This window comes from Corvus brachyrhynchos, unplaced genomic scaffold, assembly GCF_000691975.1.
Source record: "Corvus brachyrhynchos isolate BGI_N302 unplaced genomic scaffold, ASM69197v1 scaffold101, whole genome shotgun sequence".
Lineage (NCBI taxonomy): Eukaryota > Metazoa > Chordata > Aves > Passeriformes > Corvidae > Corvus > Corvus brachyrhynchos.
Genome location: NW_008237239.1, coordinates 18,389,492 through 18,402,733, shown reverse-complemented (window position 1 = coordinate 18,402,733; position 13,242 = coordinate 18,389,492). Strand labels below are relative to the sequence as shown.

Here is a 13,242-nt window from a genome sequence, read left to right as displayed (position 1 = left end):
CTCCTACCTCTGCCCACCCTCTTTGTATTCACAAACTGTCTTTCACAGAATACTGACACTGTTCAGTGACATTAAACCAGCCACCTGCTAACACTTTGTGCTGTGGGAAGATCCTTGTTAAACAGGTAGGACTTCAGAACACATGTGATGTGTTTTAATGGTGTCATCTCTGAACCAGCTTTTCAGTCCCCATGGTTTGTCTTTTTAGAAATCTAATTAAGCAGTTATGACATCACTAGGCCAGGTTTGAATAAGCAAGTACCACTCTAACTCAGTTTCACTGCACAAATTTCCACAGTTCAGTAATCTGGAGGCACAAGACTAAGCAGCACAGAGGTTTAAATTTCTGGGTTTTTAGCTATGGTTCTGGCTGATTTTCTTGAAGCTTAGGGGTTGGTCAAAATTTTATTTGTAAGCTGCAGCAGTCTTGTGAAAATCCATACATACAATTCATAGAAGACAAAGAGAATGAGGAAAAAAGCTTTCCAGAGCAGCACTGCCTGACATGATCAAGGCTTATTCTCTGCTTTACAGACCTGATTTTATATGCTTCAAAAGTAAAAGTTCTGTTTCAAAACATTTATTCACAAACTTACTTGGAAAAAAAACCAAACAAACCCAAACAAACAGAAACCCATAAACAGAAACCCAACCAGCAGCTCTTCACCCCTCAGAAGGCCTGGCTTCACAGCCACAGGCCTGCTTTGATACAGAAACTCACGTGACACTGGGGATCATTCCACAGGGGTGGGCTCCATGTTGGATCACACCCACAGCAGTCAGGAGAGCTCAAGGCAGTGGCAGCACAGAGCTCACAAGCCAAGGCACAGAGCCCGTTTCACAGTGCTGTTCTGTGGGCTGGCTGTTAAGAAACCTGCAGGAGGAGCCACTAGCAGCAGCTAATGTTCCCACCTCTCAGAACACTTGCTGGAAATTTCTGTGAGCATTGGTTACAATTCTGTTCCTCCCTTTCTGAGCCACTTTTGTTAAGTGGTCACTTTGCTGTAGTATTCTAAATAAGAGCTATTTCATTAAAACCCTCAGCACAGGTTTTCCAGCTGTAGCTGTAAGAAAAAACACAAATAGTAACAAGCCTGATGATGGCATGAGCGAGAACTGACTGAAACCCAGTCTACCATATCAATTTCTTTATCATTTGCATTTCTCTCAGCTCATACATTGCAGACGTTGTCTTGCTTTAGTTCACCAACTTCATTTTCAAAGACTCAGTTCTGCAACATTTTTTTTTCCTCAAAAATCACAAAAGAAAGATGATTTGATCAAGCATTTTTACTTGATGATAGAAACTCTTCTATCAACCTCAGGCTGTATAAACTGTGTGGGATAAAAAAGAGGCTAAATAAGTTGGCTTTGTTCTGCCTGGACCACTGAGGTCACCTACAGTATAAGCAAACAGATATTCCCCATTTGAAAGTTGCTCACCTTTTTGGGAGGGGAGGGAGGGGAACCCTGCTAGTAAGAAATTAGCCAAAGTTACTCAAAAAAGAATAGGAAAGTGGTACATTTAAAAAAAAGGTTCTTCCTTTGTCTTTGTGCTCAGACCATTTGCTCGTGCTTAGTCTGGGTCAGTTTTTGTCCATGTACTCTTCCAGGCGCAAGAGCCACTTACTCCAGTACTGTGAGCACAGGTCAGGATCCATGAAATGTGGATGTGCTGGAGAGCCGTTCTTGTAGGCAACCACAACGAGCCCACAGCGAACCTGCAGCACAAACAGGGGGCTGGCAGAAATCCAACATTTGTAGGCAACCCAAAGAGCTAAACCTCACTGCAAAACATCTTCCTAACATACACATCTCACGCAAGACATGAGGAATAAAAAGGGGCAATAGCTCACCATAAAACACTTGGAAACTTAAAATTCAAACGCTCCAAAAAACCCCAAGCACAAAGTTCTGAGTAACTTCAGTGGAAACCAGGGGACATGAACTCTGAGGATGAGTGATATTTAAATCCTGCAGATGCCAGGAAAATTGCTAGAGACTGAGGGGGCTTTGCCTGGGGCCATACAACCAGACTGGTGCCACTCTCCAGCTTCAGTCTGGATAAAAATGGTTACTTAGGTATGTTCTGACATCTTTCATACCTGACAAATCCCAAATCCTAAACAGCCACTGGCAGTGGGGGGGCAGGAAGCTAATGGCAGAATTCCAGCCCATATTTCACTCTGTAAGGATCATGTCTGTAGATTGTGCTTGTGTTTACTGACCTCTACAGTATTCTAGAAAGTCCTTTGCACAGCAAATGAATCAACCTGCTCTCTTCTGCTTCGTATTTCCTCCCTTCAATATTTGTATTGAGGTAAAAATTGTTCGGGCCAAGCAGACAGGCTAGAAATGCTTTTGGAGTCTTTAAAAACATTATTCCACTGTCTTCTGATGAAGTGATTCACTACTTTTCCCTGAGGAAACAGTACAGCTTCCAGACACAAGTGCAACACTTAGTCCTTAATTTGCTAGTGGGATTCAGCAAGACACGATGCAGGTAAGGCCCTCCCTCACCATTTTCTTGTTTGCAAGCTCTTTTGCTTTATTTCTTCCCCTGCCTCTTCCTACCCTTGACACAAGGAAAAAAACACACAGGACAGAGCACAGGGGATCACCCAGATGCCAAGTCCCTGGGAGTTCATCTAAGCATCCCTTGGTTCCACTGAGCACTTCCTTAAAACCACTGAAAATTCACTACTGGCAGCCAAGGGCAGCAGGATTAGCAGGAGTAGTGGAATTATTTCACAGTATGCCAGCTTAACCTGATCTAGGACTGGGCTCCTTTGTTACAAATCCTACCAACACATGCATGACGGACAGCAGGTTCTACAGGCAGGAAGAAATGAAGATAACACAGGTGTTGCTGCTTGTCTCGACATGCAGCAGGCCTACTGACCTGGAAGTCATAATTGGCATCATGATTTATGGCTCCAATATATGCTGCAACCTGTAATGGGTTGTCATAAGTATTCTGCAGAAATGGCTTTGGTTTCTCCGAAGTTTTCCAGTCGATCACACACAATCGGCCCCTGCACAGGAGAACAAAATAGGACAATGCTTTAAACTTCAGTTTGGTCACAAGTGAGAAAACAGGGATGACACAGCACATACAGACTTCTCACTCTCAGCCTGTTTCACCCTGATGTCATGTTGCTCATTATTATCTCTAAACAAGTCTCTTTCGCTGGCAGTTTTGATCCTAAAAACCAAAGCTTACTAAAACCTGCCACAGTTCCTGGAAAGCGCTGATGATTGCTTAAACCTGTCCCTTCTGCAGTAAGGAACTCTCCACCAGAAAAAACAGAGCAGGTTCATCCAGGGGAGTTCCTCCATTTTGCCAGTCCTAGAGCTCTGTCCAGCTTCCCCCAATCACACCCCGGCCTCCAGAACACCAGGGGCACCACAGGAGTCTGAGGGAAGGGCACCTCACCGATACTTGGCCACACAGTCGACCAGGCCCAGGTACTGCAGGGTCTCGTGCTGAACTCCGCTTTCCAGAGCCTTCACCTCGCTGATGTCTCCCAAGACATGTTCCACGCTGGATAAGTAGCCAGCCACGACATCATCTTTGCCCTGCTCCTTAGCTGCCTTCTCTTCAGACAGGAAAATTGATTCCAAAGCTGAATGGAAGAGCTCTCCCTGGAGAAAAAGATCTAAGAAAAATGGGAAAACCCCCTCACATTTTAGACACTACTTTAGATTTGTATCCTACACTTTACACAATGCAGCTCTTAAACCAGTCCTGGTTTTTGTACTGAAAGTTTTGAGGGTGTGGGGAGAAGGAAAAGAAACAGAAAATAAATTGTCAATAGTAAAATTATAAATAAATGAAAATATATATAAATAAAATATATCCCTTATATTAATGCTTACTTTATTTTTTTTAGTCTCATTGATTACTCATACATACACTGGATAAACTAAACAATTACTGAAAAACTTCACCATAAACAGCAGGGCACACTGGTTTTTAAACACTCAGCATTTTAGGAGTTCAAAATGCCTATTTCCATCTTGTCACCAAGCAGCTTTGTAACAGCAAAGAGGCTCAGTAATACCAGCTGGAAAATATCAATTTCTAAATAGATACTGGCAAATAGAGAACTAAAGGGAAGTCAGAAAGAATTGAGCAAAGTATGTTTACAGTCTGATTCTTGTTTTCCACAAATTGCTAAATCCATTTTCCTGGTCCTAGAACAAAGACCAGAGCTTAGGCTCATTGGTAACAGGTACACTCACAACATGCTCTCATGAAATGGAAACAACTTCATGGATTTCCAAACCACTTGGCCTAATGTACCTGCCAGAAATCCATACTGCTTCTACTCTGCAATCACACTGTGGCTAGACTTACTTTTGGTATACTCTTCAAATCCCTCTTTTCCAAGTTCCTCTATCATTTTATTCTTCCATCTTTCCAGATAAAAGACTTGCTGTGGAGAGAGGGTTTCTTGAAGGATGCGGGTAACACTGGGCATCTTTGCTCTTTGTAACCCGATTTTCATGGGGACATTTGAATCACTGCTGACAGGAAGAATTCTCTTGCTGGGGTTTATTAAAGGAACCCAGTTCTTGGGAGTTTTTGTCCCAGCTTTAATTGGAGGTCTGTGTTTATTTGGTGGCCCATATAACCAATTGTCCTCCTCAAGTATTGTCTCTGGTGTTTGGGCACTGGTTTTGTAGGATGTAACAGAGTGGACCAAGTTCTTGTATTTTTCTTGGTCGACTTGTTCATAACTGTTTCCTTTTTTCTTTTTACTATAAACACATGCAGAGGTAGACAGACACGTGTATGGGAATTGCTTTTGGCAAAACGGTATTTGAAAAAGCATTTCCAGGCTCCCTGCTTTCCTGGACAGGATCTGTAGGAATTGCATCCTGACAAGAAGTGTTTGTGAGCAGTTAGAGTTTTCTTCCTTCTGTCAGGAACAGTCTGTGGGTTACCATATTTTTTCCTCCTGTGGAAAAAGAAATTTGTGATTTCCAGAGTCACAAAACTCTGCCACCATCCTATTCTTGCCCTTTGCCAAACAAAGAATTGCTATGCCCAAAGTGTCTTCAAACACCTTGTACCACCTTTACTCTTCAGATAAATAAGAGAAAGACTCAATGAGCAAGGAAAAGAGGAAATGCTCCCGAAAAGAACAGCTGCTGGCCTGACAAATCTGAAATCTGAAACACTTGAAGATTTGTTGCAAGCAGCAAAAGTTGCATCACAGGACATCCCTACAGCAACAGTATCAGAACTGCCATGGAGGTAGGCACAAAAACCTGATCTGCCACAAACAACCCCCCAAAAGAGGGAGGGGGAAATAAAAGCTACAGAGAGGAGACTGAAGCTAATCCATTGCTGTGAGGTATTAAAACTTTTAAGTTTATAGTGAATGACCAACTTAAGGGGACTGTGGGGACAAGGTACCTTATGGGGTATAAACCCACATCTTTCTTTTGTATACCTAGGAGAAAACAGACAGCAGGATATACAACTGTGAAACTTGAAGCTAGAAAAGCCAAAGAGAAACCAGATGCACTGTGAGTATTTTCAGATTCAAAGATTTTTTTTTTAAAGTTCAGAATAAAATATAAAAGTATTTTTCTAAACCAAGTTTCAACCATAGCTATGCTCTAACACACTTAGGAAATTTAAAAGCAAGAACAGCATACAAGCAATACCAGTCTCAGCACACCTGCTAGAGCTGCACTGGAACTGCAGTGCTGAGCCCTAGGAAGGTTTTTGCACATGGATAAAATGCAACACTTCCATAGCAGCATTTCACACGCAGAATTGAGGCCCCATTCTCCTACTGAAGTGATCTATTTACCATTCCAAAGCTCCCTCCATCCACTGCAAAGACAGAATCCCTGCTCACTGCCAGCTAACAGCAGCATTCTGTTCCTGACAATCCTTCCACGTTGCTCTCTTCCTTCCCCACACTCCTCACACAGCGCTTCCCACGCCGCCCGAGCCGTGGGCGCCACGGGAAACAAAACCACGGGGAGTTATTTTGTGTGGACAGATCCCAGAGCTGCAGTGGGCACGGTGTGGGGGTGAGCATCTGTCACAGAAGTTTCCAAAAACGGGGCAGCTGATTAGAACAAGGCATCTCCCAGAAGGAGGCTGAGACTTGGGACTCGGGATCCATAAATATTGTCCTTCAGCTGTGAAGGACAAAGCCATGCAGGGGTACCAGTTTAATCAGGAGCAGGCAGGTACGCTGCTTTTCTCCTCACTGGCTTTACATTCTCACACCCTTTGGGGGGCTTGGGCAAATACAACCTGTGCTGTAACCTGGTGGCATGCAACTGATACAAAAGTAACCTCTCAACAGCAAATCCTAAAAAGCAGTGCAGAAAAATTAATCTCTCCTCTCTTAGGGCTTACCTCTAAATAGAGCTGCTAGAGCTGGGATTTAAAATAAAAGAGGAAAAACATGTTCTTATTCCAGTGTTAACAGTATCCAAGCCTGTAGTTTCTTGGGCTATTATTTGAAGATTATTATCAGAAAACGTTGGGCCAGTGACTGCGGCTTTGTTCCATAAAGCCACAGCACAAAAGAAGAAGTTTATTCTGGCTTTATGCCAGCTGCAGGAAGCAAGAGGATAACTGATTCAGCATAAGTTCACCTGTAGTAAGCTGCTCCCTCAACACGTTCTAAGGAATAAATTTATACCAGATCAGTGTTTTGAATCACGGAGCTATTGAAATATGGAATCTTATGAGCTCTAGAATTAATTTACTGCAACACAATGCTTCAGTGAATAGTCTGAATTTTGAGTTAACAGCCTACATTGTGCTGGGGAATACACCTGTGGAATTTCCAATACCTGAGGAAATGTTTGTGCACTGTATGAACAGAACCACCAGGAAAGGGAGAGTTTGCCAGCTGCTGTCCCGTTTTATAAAAAGAAAGAGGTTCTAGGATTGCTTAGAAATATGGAACCCTTGTGCCCAGCTGAATAAAGAATCATGTGTTTTTCAAGAAATCACAGTGGCACTTCTGTGCAGATAACTTACAAGAAACAAATGGAGTGGTTGGGATCTACTCTTGCACATAAATAACAGAATTTAACTGAGATTTCCCTCTAGGGAAGTGTCTCCCTTCTCTCTGAAGGCATTTGTATTGAAGACTGGCAGAATTGCATCAAGTGTTGCACGATGAGCCACACCAGAGAACAGAAAAAAAAAATTAAAGTAATCTGGAGGTAAAAAAAAAAAAAATCAGGAGGACTTAACTTTCCCAAGCAAGTTGACTTTGCAGCTCCAACAATAACTGAGCTAACACAACTGAGGCAGTTTTCTTCCAGGATAGGAATGGTTTAACGGAAGGAAATATAAAGCATTACATCCATAAAAACCTACCTGCAACTGTGGTTTCAGACAATAACCAGTATGGGTTTTTCTCCACAGCCACCTATCCAGCAAGAAAACAAAGCACTGGCTTACTTCAGAAAAAGAGCACTGCTAAACACACCTACAGATCTGTTGCCCAGTGTCCCTAATTTGAGGAGAACAAACCCACTGATGAAGGTATAACTGTGAGTTCCCTGCAGTTTGCAAACTACATTACTGAACCTATCCAGGTTAAAAATACACCTCCCTCTTTTGGGATGTTTAGGGCACAAAGAGAGACAACTTAGCAACCCGTTTAAAGCACAAGCCCACAGGGCTACCCTTAACCAAAGGGTAACTTCAACAAGCTTCAGTTCCCAGTTCAAGCTTCATTCCCAGATCAGCACTGGGAATGGAACTAGTGGGGAATAGGGCTGTAACACGAAGTTAGCGTTTTCTGCGATCTGTGAAAGAGCTGGGCCAACACCAGTGACCACCAAGTGCCCTCAGGCAGACAAACTTTCTACATGGGCTCCAGGTGTCTGAAAAATCCCAGATAAGATAAGCCCGCTCTTGTGCAGAGGGAGATAAACCACTCCGGACAAGAAGCCCCGCCGGACGCGGGCATGCCCAGCCACGGCAGCCCGGCCATGCGGGCCGCTCGCTGCCGGACCCGGGGGCAGGTTGGGCCAGGGGAGCACTCCGCCGCGCTCATCGCGCATGCGCCGCCCGCTGCCTCACGGGACTTGTAGTTCTCCCGCAACGCCAGCCGCCAGCCTCTTCCCCTTCGCTGAAGCGCCCCGAAAGGTGGTAAGAGGGGCGCGCCCGCTCCACCCCTCGCTTCTTGGGTGTTCTTTGAAGGGCTATAAGGAAAAGAACCCAAATCTTTAAATGCAAGACAAAAAAAAATAAAGCGTTGTGGTGCCATCTTGGATGAAGGCAAACAGCGCCCTGCCCTCACCGAAGATGGCGAGTGCCCCTCGGGGGGTGTGGCGGCGGCGGCTCCGCCCGGGTTATATGGGAGGAGGTGGCGGGGAGGAGGAGAAAGAGAAAGGTGGAGGGTGGTTGCCTCTCCCGGAGATATGGCTCTGCTCCGTGGGGACGCGCAGGACAAGGTGAGGGCGGCGGGCCGGGTCTGGCTGGGGCGGGCGGTGAGGGCGCAGCCGAGCTGCCCCCGCGGCGTGAGAATGAGCTCCCTGCTCCCTCTGCCCCCGGCAGCGCTGGGACAGTGACAGGTTTTTAATTTCTGCTCCGTTTAGGGTTTGTTTTTAAAATATTAGTCGCCTTAGTCCTCGTGCCTTTGGCGCACCCACGTCTCCTGATGGCGGGGGATCAGGGTGGCCCGGGGCGAGCGTGGGGAGCAGCGCCTGAAGGGAGAGGTGCCCCGGGAAAGACAGGGGGGTGGGGAGGATTAAAGCCGGAGTGGGAAGGAGGAGGAGGAAGGAGGGAAGGGCTGTGGAGCTGCCGTGAGCCAGTGCGGGTTGCACTCCTGTGCCGAGGTAGGAGCAGGGCGATAACCAGGGCGCTGGAGCTGCGGGAACTGGGCCTGGCAGGTGATGCAGGAGCAGGACCTGCTCGCCAGGACCTGTCCCTGGGCACAGCCGGCGAAGTGCTGTAGGCGACTGTGCTGCGGGGGGGTTAAACTTGCTCTTCCTCAGTGGGTCAGCTGCCCTGCGTGTCAGTGACCGGCCTTCCTGGCGGTGTGCTCTGGGTTAATTAGGCTGTCAGCTGTCACTTCACCTGCGGTGCCCCTTTCCCGTGGTTGTCACATCAGCAGCTCGCTTGGGTTTCCTTTGTCCGGAGAAGTGTTGAAGCTGTAAGTGCCAAGGAGCTTCATGTCTTCCCTTTGAAGCAGCACAGGGTGTTTCCTAATGTGAAGACTCTCAACTTCTCAGAGGAAATGCAAGTAAAATGCTGAAACAGGAACTTTGTGAATTAATGTTTATGTAGTGTAGACAGTGATTGGAATTATCTCTTCTACTGGACAAGCTGACTGGGTTAACTTTTGCTCTTAATAAGGTTTAATAACTACCCTCAACACACCTTGAAAAGGAGGCAAAGCAGCCCTGGAAGAGTCAGCAAGTTGCCTATTTGCCTTTCATGTTGTCACATCTGCATGTGGTTTTTGCACTGTGGCTAAGCTTCACTGGCAGGAAGGTGACTTTGTTTTAAGCTGTTAGGTGTGCTGAAAGTCTCTTCAGTCTCTGTTTTCGCCAGCTTTTTGGAGCATGCATATTAGCTGAGGCAAGAAATACACCAGCTTTTATTAACGTCTTCTGGATAATTTCATTTTTTCTGCTTCTCTTCCATATGAATCTTGTTTTGAAACAATCCTGAGTCAGTAGGACAGGCAGAAGTTTGTAGAAGAAGCATTTTCTAGTAGCTTGCTTTGAGCTGTGAGCTGGCCAGTGCTTTAAGTCTTTTCTGCTGCATGTGAAACTCTTTGTGTTAAAGTGTCTGCCCTTGGAGAATACTGAGTCTTTACAGGCCTGCAGGATCTGCAGGTGAGGGGTGGAGTGGAAGGTCAAACATCAACTCTCTTGCAGCAATTGGTAACTTTTGAGTGTTTATGTGCCTTTCTAACTCAGACAGGAATATCGGGGGGAGGGGAAAGCATTCTCGTGGTGGGGGCTGGAGTAGCTTTAAACTCTGATGCTCAGTGGACAAAGATTAGCTTGTTTTAGGTTGTAGGGCTGTCTTGGGATTCCAGCAGCACCGGGGAGGATAGAAATGCTCCTATCTTGTCTGTTCCTGTTCAGGCAAAGAAACAACAACATGGGACTGGTGTGTGACCAGTAGATAAAACCCGTGCCTGTAAGGGAAACTTCATTAGGCATTAACTTAAATAGGAGTCACTGTTAAGTATAAACTAAAAACTGACCCTGAGGTGGCAAAGCAGGAGAGGATCAGGATATGTAGGAAGAGGAAGGGAGGGTAGGATAAGGGTGATTGGAAGTGCAGTGGAAAATAAGGTTTAATCTGTCATGGGGGAGGAAAAGGCACTTCAGAATTTGAAGTGAGTAGTGGGGCTTCCAAGCTATTTGAGTAAATACCTTGGTATTTCTTAATATCAGTGACTTCATGGTATTTTAAGGCTTCAGTCTGCAGTTAAAGTGTTCTAGATCAAAATCCTGAGAGCATGTATTGTAGCCCCTCTTTCTCAAAGCAATCAGTGGAAGACAAAATGTTGTGTCATGGCCTGGGACTTGCTGTTATCGCTCACAAATGGTGATTCTCTGCTGGACAAATTCTGCTGCATGTTCTGGAAGGAATGAGGCCACACTGGATCTTGCCTGTGCTTAGCAAAAAACCTGCTTCTGCATGCTGCTGGGCCTGAAATCAAGTGGGGAGGTGAGCTGCTAGCAAGGTGACAGCTCCTGGATAGGGATAACACAGGCTCAAGGACATGCAGCCTCCACGATGCTGGCCCAGCAGTTTGGGCTAATGGAAGGTGAAGCCAGCATGGTGAGGCTGCTGTATTCCTGAGGCTCCCTGCCACCGGCTCTGGCCTCACTGTAGGAGGTCAGGAAAGCATTTTTGGGGATGCTGATTGTGGCCTGGGGGTTTGCTGCTGCTGCACAATTTCCATTTGAGCGGGGCCAGGAGTGCTCAGCCCCAGGCTGTGCTCTGCAGGCACACAGGGGGCTTGCCCTGCATGGCCAAAGCTGCTGCTTGACTCCTCGAACTGAGGAAGAAGCTGTGGCTTGGGTGGAGGTGTCCTGTGTGCTGCTGGTGGTACAGGGTGAGCCCGTGAGGTTTTTGCTTGGAATATGGCATCCTTGAATGTTTATAGTGTCCTTCCCTCTGTCAGGAGGGGTGTGACCTGCTGGTTTCTGCAGAGATCGTTGCAGAGATCCCTCTGGCAGGAGAGGGCCAGTTTATTGCACAGCCAGAGGCAACAGGTGCTCTGGGCCTTCTGCTTCCTTGGCAAGCACTGCACTTGCTGAGGAATGCCATTTCAGTGTGATTACATTGAGCTGTTATTCCCTCTTTATCTGTGTTTTAAGCAAAATAATTAAACCTTTGCATCACTGGAGCTCTCCAGTCCAAAGTCACAAATTTGGGGAAGCATTTTCTATAGCATAAGTAAGCCCTGGTTCAATTTTCCTGGCTGTGTGTAACCAGACCACTTCAGGACTGTTCAGCTCAGTGTCAGAGTGGTAACAGCAAACCTGTCACAAAGGCTGCAAGATCCAAACTTCACATGTGCTCTGTTGGCTCTGTAGTGCTGCATGCCTGCAGTGCACTTTCAGATGTCCTTTTAGCATCCTGATTAAAAGGAAACTTAAGCTGTTTGTGCTGAATATGACTAAAATGTAGTTCCAGCAGCTAATGCTGCTGCTATCTGCTGGCCAGATTCTCTGCTGGTTAACTCCTGGGTGTCGAAACAAGGCCCTCTGGAATGGAGGGCTCTGTATAACATCAGAAAACATCATGATCTTTTAGTGGTCTCCGGAGGGCACCTAAGCAGCTTTAATTAGAAATCCTGCCCTGTAAAAAGTAATGGATTCTAGGCAGTGGCAGAGGTAATTACTACTGAAGTCTTGTTTGTGGGCTGTTGCTTGAATGACAGCAGGGAGGTGATCAGTAAGGGGAGAGGGTTTTTAAAAGGTAGCTGACAATAAGCAGAAAGCTTTGACATGTGAGCCCTTGTGGAAGGGCTCCTTGCTGCTTCCAAGAGCCTGGCTATGTGGAAAACCCCTGGATTAATCTGTCTTTGAGAACAAATGCGTATTTCGCTGGCAGTCAGAAGTTGTACACAGTTGCTTGCACTGGCAGATTCTTTTGTTAGAATGCAGAAGTGACACCGAGTCATCCAGAGCTGATGCTAAAACTGCAAAGGGTGGAACTGTAAAAGCAGCAGCTCAGGCCTCTCGCCAGAACTAAGAGACTTCAGTGGTTGAGGGCATTTCCTTCCACTGGGTGCCTGCAAGCATCAAGATGTGTTTGCATTTGGGTGAGGCCTGATCAGAAATGTAATGTCTGTCAGGCAGAAGTCTGGGTAGCTGATGGTCATCACACCATTGTACTGAAGTGATCCAGCTTTCCACTCCCCCAGCATCTCTAACAAATGGAAAAAAAGCAAAATTCTAAAATTCTACCTGGAATGGGTACAGTAGTAATCTCTGATGTTTCCTGGGCTTCTAGATCAGGTGTTTGTCATGGTGTCCTAATCAGTACCATAATATCTATTTTTAATCTTCTCATCCTGAAACCTAGAAATGTTAACCAATATGATATCTATGTTATTGTGAAGGGCTCTGCTTTGTCTTGTTCTAATTTCCAAGTTGGACAGGTGGACAGTATCTGTGCTGAACAGGGAGTAGTTTTGCTTGAATCCTCAAGAAACCCCAGGAATCCTGAAAGAAAGTCACTGATGAGTCTTGAGTCTAGAAGTGGGAGGTGTCAGAGAAGCTGCAACAGTTTCTGTAGTCATGGCTAACCAGAAGCTGCTTCTGGGAAAGAGAAATGAGAGTTGAAGGTGAGAGTACTGTGCTGGCTTTGGCTGAGTGTTTCAGTTTGCAGCCCAGCCCAGCTGTTTCCCCTCTGTGTGTCCTCTGTGCCTATTTGGGTATCTGCTACAAGTAAGGAATAATCCCTTCCCAGCTGCTGAGCTTGGATTATATCCCTTGAGGGTATGGAGTACAGACTGGTTTCTGGTGACTGGATGGGGAAACTTCAGTTCTCTTGCCCTACTTCCTGGAGTCCTGGGAGGAAGCAGTGACATCCTAGCAGAGAAATGCCCCTGGATATGAAGGAGCTGCCAGAGAGTTCAGGTGGAGTGGTGACCTGGGAAAGCCTTGGGTTGGATGCCTGCTGTGGTAAAAGAACAATCCTGGGGTATGGAGATGGATGTTTAATCCCTTTGCTCTGCACAGCCTTCATGTGACCATAAGCATGTTGGT

General features: G+C 46.0%; 2 protein-coding genes across 2 annotated transcripts in view; one reads left to right on the top strand and one right to left on the bottom strand.

Moving 5' to 3' along the window:
• Positions 1-386: 386 nt before the first annotated feature.
• On the bottom strand, positions 387-7,981 carry MGME1 (mitochondrial genome maintenance exonuclease 1). Its single transcript, XM_008630357.2, has 5 exons — positions 7,367-7,981; positions 4,361-4,964; positions 3,437-3,659; positions 2,903-3,035; positions 387-1,721 (listed from the first exon to the last, which is right to left on the bottom strand). The coding sequence occupies exons 2-5, from the start codon at positions 4,881-4,883 to the stop codon at positions 1,587-1,589; spliced, it is 1,014 nt and encodes a 337-aa protein (XP_008628579.1). The 5' UTR covers positions 4,884-4,964; positions 7,367-7,981; the 3' UTR covers positions 387-1,586.
• A 353-nt stretch (positions 7,982-8,334) lies between these two features.
• Positions 8,335-13,242, top strand: part of SNX5 (sorting nexin 5) — a 15,510-nt gene continuing 10,602 nt past the window's right edge. The window contains exon 1 of the mRNA XM_008630356.2: positions 8,335-8,451. Coding sequence (XP_008628578.1) covers positions 8,419-8,451 — 33 coding nt within the window. The 5' untranslated portion in view covers positions 8,335-8,418. The remainder of the gene's footprint in view (positions 8,452-13,242) is intronic.

What these genes read in the sequence shown, in the direction of transcription:
- MGME1 (XM_008630357.2), bottom strand. Translation starts at nt 4,883, where the DNA reads ATGCAATTCCTACAGATCCTGTCCAGGAAAGCAGGGAGCCTGGAAATG. An exon ending in ATTTGAAGAGTATACCAAAA is followed by an intron (nt 3,660 to 4,360) that starts GTAAGTCTAGCC and finishes CATTTTTCTTAG; the next exon opens with ATCTTTTTCTCCAGGGAGAG. An exon ending in GACTGTGTGGCCAAGTATCG is followed by an intron (nt 3,036 to 3,436) that starts GTGAGGTGCCCT and finishes TCTCCTGTGCAG; the next exon opens with GGGCCGATTGTGTGTGATCG.